The 19,098-nt window shown below is 44.0% G+C and overlaps 1 protein-coding gene across 1 annotated transcript in view; it reads right to left on the reverse strand.

Moving 5' to 3' along the window:
* Nucleotides 1-5,416: 5,416 nt before the first annotated feature.
* LOC147610860 (uncharacterized) overlaps nt 5,417-19,098 on the reverse strand; it is a 104,154-nt gene continuing 90,472 nt past the window's right edge. Inside the window, exon 18 of the mRNA XM_086785486.1 lies at nt 5,417-5,798. Coding sequence (XP_086641612.1) covers nt 5,571-5,798 — 228 coding nt within the window. The 3' untranslated portion in view covers nt 5,417-5,570. The remainder of the gene's footprint in view (nt 5,799-19,098) is intronic.

The raw sequence follows: 19,098 nt of genomic DNA on the forward strand, positions 1-19,098 counted from the left end.
TTGAACATAACCAACATCAAAACATTACTAACCTCCATTTTTATTCTATGTTGCTTCTCTGTGTTGGCTTTGTGTTGTCTCTTTGCTGCTTCTTTCCTTGATAGCAAGATTAATGAAGAGGGAAATGGTTTGTTGGCTCCAAGAAAATGGCACTAAAAAATCAAATCACTCTTCATTCTCTAGCTTTGTTGTGAACAAGTGCAATAGAACATGAGGGAAATACAAACTGTTTGGAGATGCAAATTTGAAAGTAGAAAAAGAAATGAGCTATTGAAAGAAGAAATGACCTAAAGAGAAGAAGAAGCTCTATCACAAAAAAAGGAAAATTCGTATGCACTATTCTCTAAAATAATAAATCTAAACACATTCTTAAAATCTTAAAAAATGTCTATTCGCTTCAAATCTCTATAAAAAAGCATAAAAATGCACCAGAATGTAGATAAAGCACGAATCTACGTACTTGTAAAAAGAAATTATGAAATACAAAGTACAAATCAAGATGTTCCATTTTTAAGATAAAATCCTTCCAGAATCACGAAATGATTGTTTCTTCAGTCATAAATGAATTTGGGCATTCTAGAATGTCATATCTTTTGAGATATTCGAAACCAACTCAAATAAAAAAATAGTTTTTGAGATATTCGAGTTCTGAGTAGGTCTAGTACAGTTCTTGGACAGTCAATTAAATAATAAGTGAATCTATTATAAAACTAATATTTTGAGATGTACAAGATTCAAAAAGAGAAGAGAGAGGAGCAATATTATAACATTATTTTTGTACTTTATCTTGATTCATGGAAGAGAGAGAAAGCTCTTAGAGGGTCAGTTTGTGAGTCCAAATTTTTCCTAATGGTGGATGAGGATTCAACCATATGATGCAGCATGGTACATGTAAAGAATTGCCTCATTATTATATTGGAAATGGTCTCGTATACTTGAAGGACAGTCTATCTTGTTCCCACTTCAAGGATTCAAATAAAATGTGTTGTGGATGAAATGCACTCTTCACCAATTGTGGGCCATTTGGGGCTCTACATATGATGGTGTGAGAAAGAGTTTCCATTCAAAAGGGCTTTAGAGTGATGTGCATGCCATTGTGTCCAAATGTTTATTACCATGTTAGATGGACCATAATCCTACTTATAAAGGGGACATATTTCTTTAGTCCCTGCTTATTCCAAAAGGCAAAAGGATGCATATTGCTATGGACTGCATCACTTGTCTTCCTATCACCAAAAAAGAGATGGGATGGTATTTATATGGTGCTAGATAGGTTGACAAAGAGGAAACCCACTTGATGCCCAGTGAGATATTTGGCATCACAAGTGGTGCATCAATTCATGGAGTGTATTTACTTATTAATGTCACCATTTGTGGCTATGTATGGGTAGAAAGTGTTTTAACAAATGATCGTTTTCAAGAAAGATGGTATGAATCCAAGTGCAAGAGATGGTATGAATCCAAGTGCAAGAGATGAAGTGTGCAATCCATACTCCAACAATGCAAAGACAACCTTAAAAAGTCATAAGAGAGAATGAAGAATTATGAAGATGCCTACAGAAGGCCATTATCTAGTGTTTTTGGGAATTCTGAAAGAGTAGATATGGCTTACTCAAAGGCAACACATGCACAAATCTTTCCCATCGTTACTATAAATCATTCAAAGTTGAAGAGAGTTGGGGAAGTTTCCTATCAATTGTTACTTCCTCCTCCCACCACTAGGATATATGATGTTTTCCATGTATCACATTTGAAGGCTTTCTTGGGTTGTCCATATATGCAAGTTGTGGATGCACTTGCTCCCATGGGTGAGGATGTCATGATTAAATAGAGTATTGTGGGCAAGAGGGAAAGAGTGTTTCGTTCTCTAGTGGAGTACTTGGTGAAATGGAAAGGTTTACCCCTTGAGGACGTTTCATGGTAGTCTGCTTCCATGAACAGATTTTATAGCTGTATCGTTTCAAGCAGTATATGACACATGGCTCACATGCTATGTTGATGCTAAATACCATCTCTTGAGCTGAATGCTAATGTTTTCGAGGATGAAACATATGGGTGGCAATAGTTTGTAACAAGCATGGGCCCATGGACATGAGATGCGGCCAAGTACATATTACTATGTATAAGGTCTATGGATTATGGCCTATATGCTTGTATTTTGGGCATATGCATAGTTTAATAGGTGTGAAGGAAAGCCAAGTATATGGGCCAATTATTGGGCCTAATCCTATAGTAATCAAGATATAATCAATTTCACTAATACATCTTCTTGTTTCCATGGAACCCTTGGCTATGTAATGTAAACTTTCATCTATCTTGTCCCATTCAAGCTCTAAGAGGACCTCCTTTTCTTACACTTGCACAATGGTGGTGTGACAAGAGTATAGTTGAAAATGTTTTGTATGTATTAAAGAATTTATTATCAATAGAATAAATAGTGTTAAAAAATTAAAAGCGAAATTTGAAAATAGACAATTCTTTATTAAAGATAAAAGCAAAGGATATCATGTCATTGACAATTAGATCATGAAAGGTAAGCTTTTCAAGCTAATTACATCAAGTCCAAACTTACATTCATTGAATGCAAATCAAACAAAGATATACCTACTTCAGAATTAATTATGGAAAAAAGGCATGGACATGGAAATTCCAATTCATTGGTTTTATTGAGAAGAAGAATGAGTCTGGTTCGTGGTTTGTCACGTTTAAGTAATTGCAACTTGTATGTGGGAAAGTAATCAAGGAAAGAGTTTAATAATCATGCTACCACAAGAGCAAGAGATATATTGGATTTCATTCACACAAATGTGTGGGAACCGATTCAAACCCCAATACTTCAAGGATACAAATATGCCCTCACATTCATTGATGACTACACAAGTTATATATGCATGTATGTTTTGAAGTAAAAATTTGATGTGCTTGGAATTTTCAAAGATTTAAAGTAAATGTTGAGAATCAAACAAGCAAAAAAATAGGCTTTTGAGAAGTAACAATGATGGTGAGTGTGTTTTACATGAATTTCATATATTTTGTGATGAAAATGGAGTCAGAAGCCAGTTTTCATGTCCCTATACACCCTAACAAAATATAAGATGCTCCTGTCTATAAAATCTCATCTCTATAAGTTGTAGAGACCTATGAGCTGCCCCTATCTGTGAAATCTCATCTCCATCAAGTTCAAGATTGGTGAGATAATTCACTTGCAAGTTGGCCATGTAATGCAATCTATCATAGTATTGGTGAGATAATTCACTTGCAAGTTGGCCACATAATGCAATTTATCATAGTATTGGTGAGATAATTCACTTGCAAGTTGGCCACGTAATGCACTCTATCATAGTGGAACTTTACTATAAATATCCATTGTAATCCAATTTTGATTAAGAAGTGAAAAAAATTTGTTAGAGTGAAATTAGCTTCCAAGTTAGTGTGTTTGAAAGGCCTTTACCTCTTGGATTGAGAGAATGTCCCTCACTGTGCATTGAAAGTGTTTGGGATACAAGAGCATGAAACACTACATAATGTTTCAAAAGCAATATCATCCGAAAGTGTTGATGATGAATTTCTTGACATCATCCAAGGTTGACATGGAGAATGAAGGCAAGCAATGTGTTGATATTATCCTTGGTATTGCTCAAAATTATTCTTATAGCCTTGTAAGTGAACTTGAATTTAAGTCTCAATAAAGAGAAATTTGGTGACATTGAGTTAAGCAAGGTGGATGACAAAGTTATAAACAATCTACAAGGTTTTATTGTTTTGACAATAGAATTACAATGCATGTCTAGAGAGTACAAGAACAATTGAAGAAGAAGAAAAAAAAGCTAAGTCTTGAATTCTTACTATAAAATTTTATGTTTTGAATTTTATCATAATGAGCAAGTATCCACTCTTTGTGGCAGATTCACTACCCATTAAGGAGAGATGCATAAAGATGAAGATAAAGTTGAAAGGGACAATGGCCTTAAGCATTACATGAATCATTTTAAAAATGATTAACTTGATTTGTTTTATCATAAAGTAGTCCTAAAGGGGAAGCCCAGGTGACAATCCATTCGTTGTATCGGGATTCTAAGTGGCATCGTTATTTTTCCCACTTGGTCCAAAAAGGGCATGAATTTTATCATAACAAGCAACTACAAGGAAAAATGGAGATGCACCTATTAAAGAATTGGAAATCATGTTCAATATACCTCCTTTAAAACAAGGAACTAATTTTGATGGTTACAAAACCCATATAGGAAATTGATAAATATGTTATTCTTCTCTCAAGGTTGCAATGACTTGGAGAAATCATAGATGCATATACAACCTAGGTTGTTTCAAACAATACCAACCATTAATAACTTCAAATTTATTTGAATGAAGTTGAATTCTCACATTTTTTACCATACTACAATAAGTAACATACATGGGTTGTAATGCACCTCACCATGAGTGTTTAGCAACTAAGTATGAAGGGCTTTAAAGATTGGCAATTTTGCTACATAGGCAATGGCACTCTCATTGTGCATAAGCTACTCTTGAAAGTTAAAGTGAGAACTACATTTACATTCCCTAAATGGACTTTGCAACCCAAGAAGTGTATATATTGCTCTAAACTCTTCAAACTCGCCCTATTTGACTTGCTTTCTTATTAACAACATTTCTTATTACTTCATAAGCCTTAGTTATTTGAGTTATGACATTGCAAATTTTCAATGATTACATGTAAAAATTCTGTAATGTATATTAAGGGAGGGTGTTGAAACATTGTCATTTACAAGAGATTATAAAAAATGCAGCTTAAAGGTGGTGACTAGAGATATGCAGAAGAGTATACTAGTGACCTTGTGCGAGTTTACGGGACACATTTTGTGCCATATAAACCCCGGCTCCTAAAACAAAAACAGGAAGGCAAGGTGGAGTTTCTTTACCTCATCTAGTTATACCTAATAAAAGAGGATGCTATGAATGCAGAGGAATGTGGACCTAAGGTGGACAAGGATCAACAAGTTGAAAGGTGGGCTGCATGGATGAGCCCACCAACAGGTGGACCTGGAGGTTTCTTAAACCTCTCAAGATCTGTTTTTTTATTCACAAGGTTTTCATTGTGAGGAAGAACAACATATCTTGAGCAACGTGAACAGATTTTAATAGCTCAGAAAAGCTAGTTGAAGTACGAAAAATAACAGCAGTTTAATTGTTTCCGTATCAACATCAATAGATTCAGTTTCAGGCAGAGATCATGATTACTTGGCACACTAAGTTTAATGGTGTTGGAGACTAATTTGCATCTTTTTTTGAAAGAAAATGGCAAGACCTTGGGGGCCTGACAGGGAACATATGGACAAGTGCAACTACGCGAATGCACACAGACATGGTCAAGACTCAGAGTATTTGACAGAAATTTTCAGTTTAAGGATCTCCTCTATTCTTGAGAATATGAAAATATTTTGCAAGAAACGTTCAATTTAAGGATCTCATCAATTCTTAATTTTTGTCAAGAGATGTTTGATCAAAATTTGATTTATAGGCCAAACCAAAAAATAAATAAATTTTAAAGAATGCTCATTTTCACACCTATTTCAGCATGTGATTGAAGTTCTTAGGTCTACATCCCCGTTCCTCAACTCTCTCACACTTTGTGCAGAGAGCCTAATGCCAAGGCCAGCTTTTTGCATGAGAGACTTTGTGTTCTCTAGCTCTTCCTTGAGTGCTTGGTGGTCTCTCTCGAGCTGCTCATGTTTTTTGATCGCAGACAATGCGCGATTCTCCCAAGCTTCACGTTCTGCTTGAACCATGTCTTCCATTGCCTATGAAGGGGAAGGGGGGGGGGGGGTGCGAAAGAAAAAGAGGAGAAACTTTTTAACCTTTTTTTCATGCTTATTTCTCCCTCCAACCTTTATCTTGCCTTGAGGCTGGTTATGCATAGGCTTTTGACATCAATAACAAAAATATGTAACAAAAGTTGCTTCAAACACCTGACATGCATTGGATGAAATTCACCTAACTAAGCAAGTCCACAAACTAAAATAAAGATGACAAAAGTTTCGAAATTACCAGGATCTAAAGCCCTCCTAAAGCCACATTACTGATACTCGCATCCCTATCCACAAGGTGGCTGGCACCCTATCGAGCATCACTACGACAATCATGGTCATGGCCGAGACCCAGATCAACACTTGAGTCTATACTGAAAAATTGAGAACCGAAGAGGAAAAGAGATCATTTCATCACCTGGACGGTGGTCATCAAAGAATCATTTACAACTATCTAGTGAATGTCAACAGGCCTTTGGTGTGGTTTTTCTCTTCCACCTGCTTCTAAAGCCACGGATTCATCACCCTCCTTGGCACTGCATACAAAATCCTCACCAAGGTGATCAGTTGTGGCACGTGGACAGCTAAGCCTACCTATTCCCACCTTGGAGGAGCTTTGGATTGTGGAATTCGCAGATGACACCATGGCTTACCTTTCCAGTTCGGAAGGGAATTTTCAGCACTTTGCTGCATGGATTGAGTTTTGCCTCACTTCGGGGCGCACATCAACTAGCACAATTCGTATGGCTTTAGGGTGGGGCCCTCCCCTAATGCGACTTGGCAGCCAGTTGATGCTTTCCAGTGGATTTCCAGAGGCCCCAGAGCATAGTATTTTGGATGCCAACTGGGCACTGACACCATCTCAAAGCAACAGATTGCACCCCTCCTTGTGAGCAACTAGAGGAGAGCTCAGCAAGGTTATCAAAGGCAGGCCAGCGTGGTAGCCACCAAGCTGGCTCTCTTGGCCACCATGTAGTACATCACTTTGTGCTAGGGTTTCTCATTCTCGTGCATTCGTCACATCCAGCCTCTCATCTGCCGTAACTTCCTATGGACCAGAAGCACTGGTAGAGCAGCCACAACCAAGGTGGCTTGGAGAGGCATTGTGCAACCCCTCCACAAAGGGAGGGCGGGCATCATTGAACTGGCAGAGCTTTGCTGGGGCAGCTCATTGTCTGTTGTCGCATATTTTTCCTCAAAAATGGTACTCAGTTTGTGGATAGGGGCGACACATGCCAGTGTGCCAAGAGCACCCCCACCCCCCCCCCCCCCCCCCCCCCGGGGCCCGCGGCAAACCTTTTCCGCACCTTGGATGCTCTTCTCACCCCGCCCTCTTCTGGTCACCACCCACCTATGAGGGGGAGCATCTACGCCAGCCGTTGATGTGGAATGAGCTTGCCGGCCTTGCCTCAAGACACTTCTTTCAGGCCTGCTCCCACATCTCTTGGGTACAGCTCAGTTTGAGACCGCTGACATGGTAGGCTCCTGCCTATGCTTTTAAGAATTACCTCCCCACATGCAGCAGGAGAGGTTAGCAAGACTTCAAGGTTGAAACCATCTCAACCTTCACATCCACTTGCCTCCGGATTGGCTTATCCCCATAGCCTCACCTCCCAATCTGAAATGGGTCACCTCTTTCTCCCGGCTGTGTTTGCTGCATTTTGTTGCAAGAGATTAATGGCACCCCTGCTGCTGCCACCGCCTATTAGCAGGCTCAAGACCTCTGTCTGGGCTATTTCGCAAGGGCTTTGGGAAAGCTTCCAGCCTCAGAAGATTACCCAGTTCCTTTGACTACTTCCAGTGGTGGAAACATGGTTAGACATTGCAGGCAGCCCAGCTTCTTCCAGACCTTGTGGCACCCTCCAAGCCTCACAGCATCACTGCCTTTGGGGTTGCTTAAAGATGACTCAGACCACATGAGTAGCACGGAGCAGCCTTCTTGCCCACTTGGAGGGCCTGGCCCCTTCTTCACCCTATGGGAACTCCGAACTTGTTTGGCGGTACAGGCCCTCAGCATGACCTTTTCCTCCCCTCCGCCGATGTAGCCTCCCTTCGACAGCGGTCAACCAAAGAGGGAGCCCCCCACACTCCCTTCCCCAAAAAAACCCACAATTCCTTCTGTTTTTTTTTCCCTAAATATCTTGTATGTGGGGATTTTTGTAGCTTGTTAACCCTCTTGAAGATTGTAGTCTGCACTGAGCAGACGCTTTTCTTTTTCACTAATAGAAGGATCTAATCTTCTAGGGGTTTTTAGAAAAAGGAAATTGTGCCTCTAGAGCTATTTCACAGCATTCTTTGTCAAAATATCAGTGTGACGAATGCTTCAAAATCACTTCCATGGGGCTGAAGTGACATGAACCTGCGCTGCTGCCCCCGCCTGCCCTCTGTTGCCTCCGCCTGTTTCTTTGCTGCTCCCGCCTGCCTCTGCTGCCTTCGCCTGCCCATCTGCTGCCTTCGCACCCCCCTTCGCCTGCCCAACTTCTGCCCTTCGCTAGCTTTTCAGTCCCCATCTGCCCTTCAGCTACCCCCGCTAGCCCCTCTGTGCTGCCCACTGCCTGCCTTCGCCTGCCCCTTTTGCTGCCCCGCCTGCCCTTCAGCTGCCCCCGTCAGCCCCTCGCCTGCCCCCCGCCTGCCTTTGCCTGCCCCCTTTTGCTGCCCCCGCCAGCCCCCCTTTTGCTGCCCCGCCTCCCCCTTTGCTGCCCGCCCCCTGCCTTCTTCAGTCCCCGCCTACCCCTCTGCTGCCCCCGCCTGCCCCTTTGCCCTTGCTTCCCCAGCTGCTCCCCGCCTTTGCCCCCCTTCCTCTGCTCCCGTTTTCCGGGCAGCTATTTTACCTGGATTCAAGTCGGCCGCCCACTTTTCTTGATTGGTCTTATGGCTTTTTCTGCCGCAGCTAATCGCTCATCACCCCCACTGGCCGGGAGAATCATCAATTTTTCACAAGACGAGCTCACCTCTCTTCAGCACGACATTGACCTTGAGGTCCAGACTACCCTTGTTGCGAGAGTTTATGGTTCCCACCCTTCTCGTTCACGGGCCCGTGAATGGCTTCTAGCAGCTCTCCCTTCGGAGCTGATTGTGCACTTTCAGGATACTCGTTTACTTGGTTGAGGCTTCTTCGAGGTGGACTTTCATTCTTCAGAAGCTACTTCTCAGGCTTTGGCTAGCAGCCCCTTTCCTCGTGGTCCTAGGAAGATTTTCTTCTTTCAGTACCATGTGGGCTTTGATCCAGTGGTGGAGGATCAGCGCCTTACCCCGGTCTCACTACGGTTCCCTGCTCTTCCTCGGTCCTATTGGAAGCTTTTAGCTTCCATAGGGGCATCCTTTGGCCAGGTTCTAGAGGTACCAATCCTCCCGAGCTCTCCCGCCTCAGCTTCCGCGGCCGTTACCGCCACTCTTGATGGTGTACCCCGGGTCCTTGTGCTTGTTCTTTCCTGATCCATCGATTACTGATGATCATGTTATGCTTCAGAGACCTGACGGAACTCATTTCCGCGGATGGAGATTGCAGGCAGGACCTGACCAGTGTCGGATTTGTCGTCGACACGGTCACATTGCTAGAGATTGTCCTAGATCGAGGGGCCATGCTAGGAGGTGCCGTGGTCCTGCCCATCAGAGGCCTTCTACAGATGCCGAGACTCCAGCTGCTCCTTTGACACAGCAGACCACACAGCGTTGGGTTGTGGTTAGGGATGGCAGGCACCCTCGGACCCCCGTACCTGCCCCTTCACCCACACTCCCTGTGGAGCACCCTAACCCCTATGCAGCTCTTGCCTCACAGGATGTTGATCCTTTTTTGGAGGATGAGGCCTTGCAGGCACATGATCTGGATCCCTCACAGGAGGATGCTGCATTACAGTTACAGGATGATTGCACCCTTGAGGATGATGTTGCACATTCGCATTGTCATGGTACCTCTCCAGTTCTGAGGACTAGCCCTAGCTTTTCCCCGGAGTGGGAGAGAGAGGTAAGGTTTACATCGTTAGATTTTCCCTCCCTTACCTATGCGAGACGTACTTCCGCCTCTAAAGGGGGTCCTTCATCAACCACGAGATCTGGTCGTTCCTTGAGTCTTTATGAGGATTGTCTCTTGGAACATTCAGGGTCTTGGGGGTTTTTTTCCACATCGACGGAAACAAGCTTCATTGTGCAGTCACAGGTGGACCTATGGATATATTGCTCTTGCAAGAGCATAAACTGGATGCTAGTCAGTGTGGGAGATCAGGCAAGCTTCTCTCGGGACACACCTTTTGGTCACCGGCTGTTGGTACCAAGGGTGGTGTTTGTATCTCTGTTTCAGCTTTGATCTTGGCTTGCATCATTGGACATGGTGTCATTTTGCCTGCGAGAGATTGCCACCGATTTCTATTGCCAGTTTCTTAGTGCTAAGCCGCATTCTGGTCTGAGACACAGGGCACAGAGGAAGGTTTGGAATGCATTGCCACATTTGATCACCGAGGAGATGTGTGTTGCTCTGGATGCCCCTTTTTCTATGCAGGAGTTCAATCATGCTCTTCATGCCTTACCTCATGGTAAGTATCCAGGGGAGGATGGCCTCTCCCCTGGATACTTACCTCACAGGGGAGGATGGCCTCTCCCCTATTTTTTTCACTACTTTTTGGGATGAGATTGGGGCTGAGATAACATCGGCTTTGCAGGAGATGTGGGACACAGGTTCTATGCCTTCTTCTCTCATTGAGGGGCTTATTTATCTTATTCCTAAGAGCAGGGATAAGACATTGATTGGCCAGTGGAGACCTATCACCTTACTTGGGACTACCTATAAGATTCTTGCTAAGGCAGTGAGCATCAGATTGCAGCCAATTTTGCAGGATGTTATTCATGATACCCAAAATGGATTCTTACACGGCAGGAGCATCTCTGATAACATTTTGTCGTTTTGGGAGGCCGTTGAATGGGCTAAAGCGAGCAATCATCTCTTAGCCATTCTGCTCTTGGATTTTGAGAAGGCCTATGATAGAGTGGATTGGGACTTTCTTGAGGATACTCTTAGTCATATGGGCTTCTCTCAGAGATGGATCAAGGGAGTTTCATGCATGTATCGTGATGCCCATAGTAGAGTTCTTGCTTGCGGTGATAGAGGAGAGCAGTTTCAGATTTCTCGCTCAGTACGACAGGGCTGCCCATTAGCCCCTTTATTATATATCATAGTTGCAGAGGCCATGAGCATCTTTCTCCGCTCCACTGCTCGTATTTCAGGATTGAGGTTTCCTCTTCGTAGTCATGAGGAGGTGGTTGACTCTGAGTTAGCTGATGACACAGCCCTGTTTTTGGAGGCTTCACATCACTAGAGAAGTTCTGTTTGGCAGCACGAGCACTCATTAATTGGCACAAATCTATTGGTTTTTGGGTTAGTGATTCACCGAGAGTTGATTGGGGTGCAGAGCTTGGTTTTACTTGGATTAGCAGAGGATGTACTGCTAGATATTTTGGATGCCAAGTTGGGATTGATATTTCTCCCGCACAGCAGTTTGCTCCGGTACTTATGAGTATCCGGAAGAAGCTCCTCCATTGGAGCTCCGAGAGATTAGATTTAGCCTCCAGAGCTTTGGTGGCTAATCAGGTTTTGCTTGCCTCAGCTTGGTTTATTGCCTCTTGTTGGTGCTTCTCTCGTGCGTGCATTGGCCAATTGCGGAGATTGATACAAAATTTTCTCTGGTCGGGCTTGGATGGTACCTCGGACACTCGTGCTAGGGTAGCTTGGCTCACAATTATTCAGCCCAAAAGAGAGGGGGCTTGAATATTATCGATCCGGATGTTCAATGCACGGCGTTGCTTTGCAAACTTGTGGTCAGAGGTTTCCTACCAGGCACTGAGCCTTGGAAGGATTTTTTCTTGTCTCAAATTTCCAGATGTACACCCAGGGTCAGGAGAGACTGGATGCCCAACACACGTTTTTTGTTCACAGAGGCTGATATTAGGGCACCATCTTCCCCTCTTATTGCAGCCATTGTCAGAGCATGGAGAAGCATGAGATATTTTTTTGTGACAAAGGCTTCCTAGGTCTTTGGACGAGGCTGACCGACAACCTATTATGTGGAATGAGTTCATTAGGGATGAGGCTGGTCGGCCACTTGGTGCATCTCGTTATATGCAATGGTCAAGATGGGAGAGATGCGCGTACACAGTTCTTGCTTGGAAGACCTTTAAGAGTCTTCTGGAGGATCGGAGAGTTGCATCCACTCAGCATCTTAGGGGCTCTCGCATTCCTATTGATCAGATTGATGCAGCTATTCCGCATGAGTGGCTTCCTGGGACCTTTCACGGAGACTATCATCCGAGTTGGCTGAGAGTTTTTTCGAGGATAGGCATACCTCTGCAGGTCATTGCTGTAGGAAAAAATGGGGGAGAGACAAAGCTGAAACTGAAACTGAAATGAGAGCAAGACTAGAAGGAGACACAAAGCATAGAGATACCTTGAGATGAGTGTAGACAAGACACAAGATTGATTCTTTCATTGATGTGACACCCACAATATATAGGTGAGAAGTACAAGATAGAGTAGACTCACTGACTTATGGGACAATTATAGAGGTGCCACATGGCACTAGACTAGACTAGACTAGGAGAAGTACACCTAGTGTGCACTTATCTCCAACACCCTCCTTAAGTGGACACTAGAAGGAAGACAAAAAGACAAGACTATGACATGACAAAAGATAAGACCAATACAGATAGACTAGACAAGGATTGAGAGACAAGCCAGAAGATAAGATAGACAAGATCCTGAGACACCCCTCCTCAAGTGATATCCTCATATGGGTCCACAAGGGTAGGGACAAGAGTGGATCATAGACAGACAGAGAGAGAGGCAATCAGCCAGTAGAGTGGTCCCACAGAGAGAGAGACTGTCAGATAGACATGAGAGAGTCTGACAGATAGAAGATAAGTGGGGACATAGACAGAAAATGCCAAGAGAATGTGGGTAGCTAATCCACAAAAGAGAGGCATATAGACTGATAGACAGAGTGTCAGAGACATGTGACTCTAAGATCACACAAGATAGACACATAGACAGAGAGACTGACTGATTGTAGATAGACAGAGAGATGGACCTTGATAGATAATCCCTCCTCAGGCAATCTGCCTGCTAGAGTGGGTAATGCAGGGGTGCCTCTTGGATAGGGACAAAGATAAGTCCATGTAGACAAATAGACATGACATTACCCCATGATCTACATCATTGGTGATCAATGGTGGTAGATAGCATGAAAGCATAGACAAATATGAGAGAGATGGGAAGGTCTTACCATATTTGGCAGTGTCTAATCCCGTTCATGAGAGACAGATAGATGAAGGGAAGGTCTTACCACTTGCTGAAATGCAAGGGCAGTGTCTAATCCCATGAAAACTGAAAATTAAATTTTTATATTTTGAGTTTTTTCGAAAGTAGAAGACTGAAAATTACATCTAGATATCCTGATTTGATTACTCCAGCTTGAGCAGGTCTTCCCTCTTTCAAAACCATATCTTTGATAGTCTATCCAGAGGGGTAAACCATGAATGCTGAAAGTAATCATGAAGCATGAAGAACTTGCTAGTCGTGAAAGTAAGTGGGCATTAGGGCCAGGCTGAGGATTGTTAAACGAAGAGCATCCATACCTCGAAATTCGCAGAACCAGGAGCAGCCTGATAAACTAAAGATGAAGGGGCTGTCCCATGTGAGAAAACAACAGCATAACATGATCCAATGAGGATTCAGAATCGTAGCAAAGTGTCGAGCTGATTCTGACCATAGGTGAGGTATATCCATGGAGTTGTGCAGCCATGAAGTGAGTGGACAAGTTGCTGGAATTGAGGCAACAAAAATCTGAATTTATGCGGGCTGCTTCATGAAGAAAGGGAGCAGCAAATGAAGGCGATGACAGGCTGACTGAAATCGCCCTGAGGATGCCATGAGATGAGGCCCAAAACTCACGGCAAGCTGATGTAGAATGACGCGGAGCTGAAGCTTGAAAGCAACGAGCTAAAGATGAGCTGTCATGAGGAATTGCGCCACACGTTGACGCTGAATATGAGCTGCCATGAACTGAAGATAGTTGTCGGGGTGAAGTAGAGTAACCACGAGCTAAGAACCGTCGAGGATGAGGTGAAGAGAGCTGAAGTAGAAGCAGAGAGCTGAGGCGAGTTGAAGTGGGTTGAAGTGAACTGAAGCTTGAGGCAAGGATGAGGGGAGCCAGGATAAACCTGCTCTGATACCATGTAGGAAAAAATGGGGGAGAGACAAAGCTGAAACTGAAACTGAAATGAGAGCAAGACTAGAAGGAGACACAAAGCATAGAGATACCTTGAGATGAGTGTAGACAAGACACAAGATTGATTCTTTCATTGATGTGACACCCACAATATATAGGTGATAAGTACAAGATAGAGTAGACTCACTGACTTATGGGACAATTATAGAGGTGCCACATGGCACTAGACTAGACTAGACTAGGAGAAGTACACCTAGTGTGCACTTATCTCCAACAATTGCTCTGCCAGGCTAGGAGGATACAGATTTTCTCATGTATTCTATCATGCCTGGTGGGAGATTGAGGAGATGATGTATGGAGGAGATCATACCAAACACTAGGCTTAGTCCAGTGAGGATTGTTGGTCGCTCGGGGAAGACTGGTTCATTGATCCTTCTCCTCAGATAGTGACTCATGGCTCCTGGTGTTTGCGGCTATATGGTGGCCATGAACCCCAAGATCGGGCATCCCCAAGTCGGCATCCTCACTGTGTGAACCCAAGATCAGGCATCCCAAAGTTCGTGAACCTCAAGGGCGCCCACAAGGCCAATCACTAGCCACACAAAATGGAATCTCCGGCGACCCCACTTCCAAGTTTGGCTACCCACTTGACCGGCAAAGCGGCGTCCACCTACTCGTCGGCGCCTCTCACCTACTCCAACGGCATCTTCACCTACTTGTGCTCAGCGTCTCTCACTTACTCCAAAGGCATCTGTTAGTGACCACTTTTAGCACCTGGCTCATGATAGCCCAAGGCGCCACGCCCATCGTATATAGAGAGAGCCTGTTGTACTACTGAGCGAGGATCCCCAATGCAATACATGGTCTTATGGTCTTGTGGTGTCCCAACTTTTGTCTACTTCCATCTTGCATTGCATGTATGTCACTGAGGTAGCTCTTGTGTGGTGTTCTGTTCTTGAGTCTGTGTGAGTGCGTAGTGGCGTGGGATAGAGAGGTCACCATCTCCCTAGCCTATGCCAACTCCTGAGGGTATACTGCCCTAGAGAGGACCCTAGTGATTTAGTGTGCCTGCACAACGGGCATCCCAGTCCACTACAGAGGCACAGCACACGCTTTATTTTCTCTGAGGCAGATTACCACCCGCCGTCCTCCCACTTGTTTATGCCATTATCCACGCTTGGAACAGTATGCGGATATTTTTATGTCATAGACCCCCAAGATCAGTAGATGAGACTGACAGGCAGCCCATTATGTGGAACGACCTTATCAAAGATGATCTCGGCAGACCCCCGGGTGTAGCTGGGTACATGCAGCGGCCAGGCTGGGAGAGATGCTAGCATTAGTACTTGACTCGAAGAATTTAAGTGTCTTCCAGATGATGAGAAAGAGGCAACTACCCAACATCTCAGAGGGAGTCACCGACAAATTGCATAGATTAGTGTAGCTATACATAACCAGTAGATCACTGGTACATTTTTACATGAGTATCATCACTTGTGGTTGGGGGTTTTTCTGGGACAGGTGTGCCCCTTCATGTGTTGGGATTCCCGAAGCCAGCATGAAGCCAGAGGAGGAAGAGGGAGTTGCCTTCTATTCCATTCAATCTCGATGGAAGATGGAGGGATGTGATGTACAGGTGATGACACCGGGCTTTGTGCCCTACTAGATATCTACATTGGGACCCTGGAAGTGGTGGGAATGGACTGATGGGACTAACCCCATGAGAATCATACCTTTCTTCAGCTACACTGTGCTCATGCTTGGACAGACCCAGAGAGTTCCCACTCTTAGGCCTCCCTGGGAGGCGTTACACCCAGGAGATTCTGGCAGAGACTCTGGCACTCGTACAAGAGGAGCCAGATATCCTACTTCTGGCTGTTTCTACACGGTGGGTTGCCCACCAACCAGTGGATGGCCTGGATCCCTCTTGTCCTAGATGCCTAGCTCCATCTGATACAGTGTATCATTGCTTATGGGAGTGCAAAGGAGCACACAGGATCTGGGTATCTATAGCCCAGCTCTTGGGCAGATTGAGAGGTGATCCTAGCTATATTACTTGGGGTGCTGTTGCATGATTGACTCAGTCTGGCCCACAACTTCTTTTTGAGGGTAGGGGAGCAGATGACATCGTTCGTACTCTTTTGGCCACCTAGGGATCTTCTAGAGCTACACAAACAAAACGCAGCAGATTTATGAGAGTGGAACCATAGTATTTTCTTCTCCTCCAGTCCAACAAGGCTTTTATGGCAGCAGAGTTTCCCCCGATTGGTTGAGATCTCCCTACCTTTTGGTTTGAGATCTCTCTTTGTATGATATTATATTACTTAATAGAAATCTCTTTTCTGGAAAAAAAAGAAGAAGTTATGGCTGATGCTAAGACTGCATACAAGCTAGAAGCAATGCACAGCCTAGACTCTTTGCTAGGGTAACCTTTGCAACCTGTAGATCAATGTCTCAAATGGCAGGATATTCAGCTAAAAGAGCTTTTTTTCCCCAAAAAAGAGATCCTTCTATTAGTTAAAAAGAGACTTGCCTACAAGACTGAGTACAAGCACTGCTACAGGAGTAAAAGAAACACAACATATAGGGGTGCTTCCTCCATGGGGCTGACTGCTCTCAGAGGAATGTTACATTGCTAATACAAAGGTAGAAAGCTACACTAGGGGCCTACTCTGAGTCACCTACCTCCCAAGCTCCACACCGCCCGCGGGGGGGGGGGGGGGGGGGGGGGGGGGGTTAGTACGTTCAACTGAAGAGAGACCCTCCGGCATTCCAAGGATCCAGAAGAATGGTCTCGACTAGCGCAACAGGTGCTTAAGGCTGGGTCGTCACCGTTGGTTTGAGTGTCCTAAACGTTCCAGTAATCGGCAGAACTCCAACGTGGGACCTTCCACCTCGAAAGACAAGTCTCAGGTTCAGCCTTCAGATAATTCTGAAGGCAAACGTGTTATGGTTATATCCCAGCACGCACAGGCTTGCGTAATTACTTCAGTGGTAAAAACACAAGATGCCTCTAAAATTCCAACCTCCGTGTCCACTCAAGTGTTGACACTGCTTGGCTCAATTTCCGGCTGTCCTAGCACAGTTCTAATTGACAGCGGCTGTTCTCACAATTTTGTGGCTATCGCGATGGTGCAACAATTGAAGATACGAACTATTCACAGCCCCCACACTTACGAGATCAAGTTGGCAGACGGATCGGGTTTTAATTGCATCACTATGGCTCCTCGACTTTCCTTCCGCATTCACCAATATCGCCATAAGATGGATTTTGGGGTTATGCCTTTATCCCGATACGATATGATCTTGGGTCAGCAATAGTTACATCAGTATGATCCTCTCATCGGTTTTTGCACAGCCACACCTTACAGTTTGTCAAAGATGGTAGGGACGTCGATCTCCGAGGTGTTCGCGAATCAACCCTCCACACCAACCTTGTCTGCACTACAGGCAAAGCGGTGAGTTCGAAAGGCCGGTTGTTCTTCGACACTCTTAATGGTTTATTTTACGAAGGAGACGATGCCTGATCAAAATTCCAAGGTGGCATATTTGGCCCCCTTCTTTGCCCCACACTTGGATCTGTTTCCTACGGAACTACCCCTAGTTTCGCCTCCTCGATGCCCAGTAAATCATTCAATTGATTTACTTCCTGGCAATTCGCCACCGACTCGTGCTCCATATCGAGTCTGTTTTTGTGGAATCCCAAGAAATTCAACGCCAGTTGACGGAGCTCTTGGACAAAGGTCATATTCGCCCCAGTAAGAGTCCTTTTGGTGCACTAGTTTTGCTCGTAAAAAAGAAAGATAAGTCAATGCGACTTTGCAGTGATTATCGTGCCCTCAACAAACTCACTATCAAGAATAAATATCCTCTTCCTCGGATTGATGAATTATTTGATCAGTTGCTTCACGCCAAGGTATTTTTCAAGATTGATCTAAAGTCCAGATATCATCAGATCCATATTCATGAAGGTGATGAACACAAGATTGCCTTCCACACGAACTATGGACATTATGAGTATATGGTCATGCCTTTCGGGTTAACCAATGCCCCAGCAACTTTTATCTTCCTTCTGAAGTCATGACAGATGCTTTTGATATTGCAACTGGTGCAGTTCTCATGCAACAAGGCCGAGCCATCGCCTTTGACAGTCATAAGCATTCAGCAATTCAAACACGTTATCCAGTGTATGATAAGGAGTTCTTGGCAATTGTCCATGCTTATCGAGCCTGGAAACATTATCTTTTAGGAGCAGATTCTGTTGTGAAGACAGATCATCATTCCTTGAAGTATATTTTTACACAACCGGTTATGAATGCACAACAAGGCAAATGGATGGAGTATTTGGCAAACTTCCATATGACTATTAAATATGTTTTTGGTCTTTCTAATGTGGTGGCCGATGCTCTTAGCAGAATGCCTTAGGCCTTAGCAATGGCAATTTCTACAGTCCAAGTCGACATTCCAGCAGCTTTTGTGAATCATTATGCAGACGATCGAGATTTTGCAAATGTTTTTCAAGTGATTACGACTCCACAGTCTAATCCTTTTGATTTGAAGATTTATGCAGCTTATTCTCTCGTCAATGGATTATTATATTATCAGGATCGCATCTGTGTTCCTCATAACACAAGTATGCGTTAAATCTTGGTGAAGGAACATCATGAGGTTCCTTATGTAGCTCATCCTGGTATCAACAAGACATATCGGTTGCTAGCAGCTTCTTATTATCGGCCTCAAATGAAGCAAGATGTTATAAAGTTTGTTACAGCATGTTTCTCTTGTCAGCAAATGAAAGCCAATAGAGAAGCTCCAGCTGGTCTTCTACAACCACTTCCAGTACCAAATGAACGTTGGTAAAGTATCAGTATGGATTTCATTACATCTTTGCCTTGTTCTTCGAAAGGTAATACACAGATAATAGTGGTGGTCGACAGATTGTCTAAAATGGCACATTTTATACCGTGCAAGAAGACAGCTCAAGCTCCGGATATTGCTTCATTATTTATTCAGTATGTTTTCAAGATACATGGATTGCCAAAGTCCATAATTCAGATCGAGATTCTAAGTTTATAGGACAT

This window comes from Cibotium barometz, chromosome 48 (genome assembly GCF_041138505.1).
Source record: "Cibotium barometz isolate CiBa-2024 chromosome 48, ASM4113850v1, whole genome shotgun sequence".
NCBI lineage: Eukaryota > Viridiplantae > Streptophyta > Polypodiopsida > Cyatheales > Cibotiaceae > Cibotium > Cibotium barometz.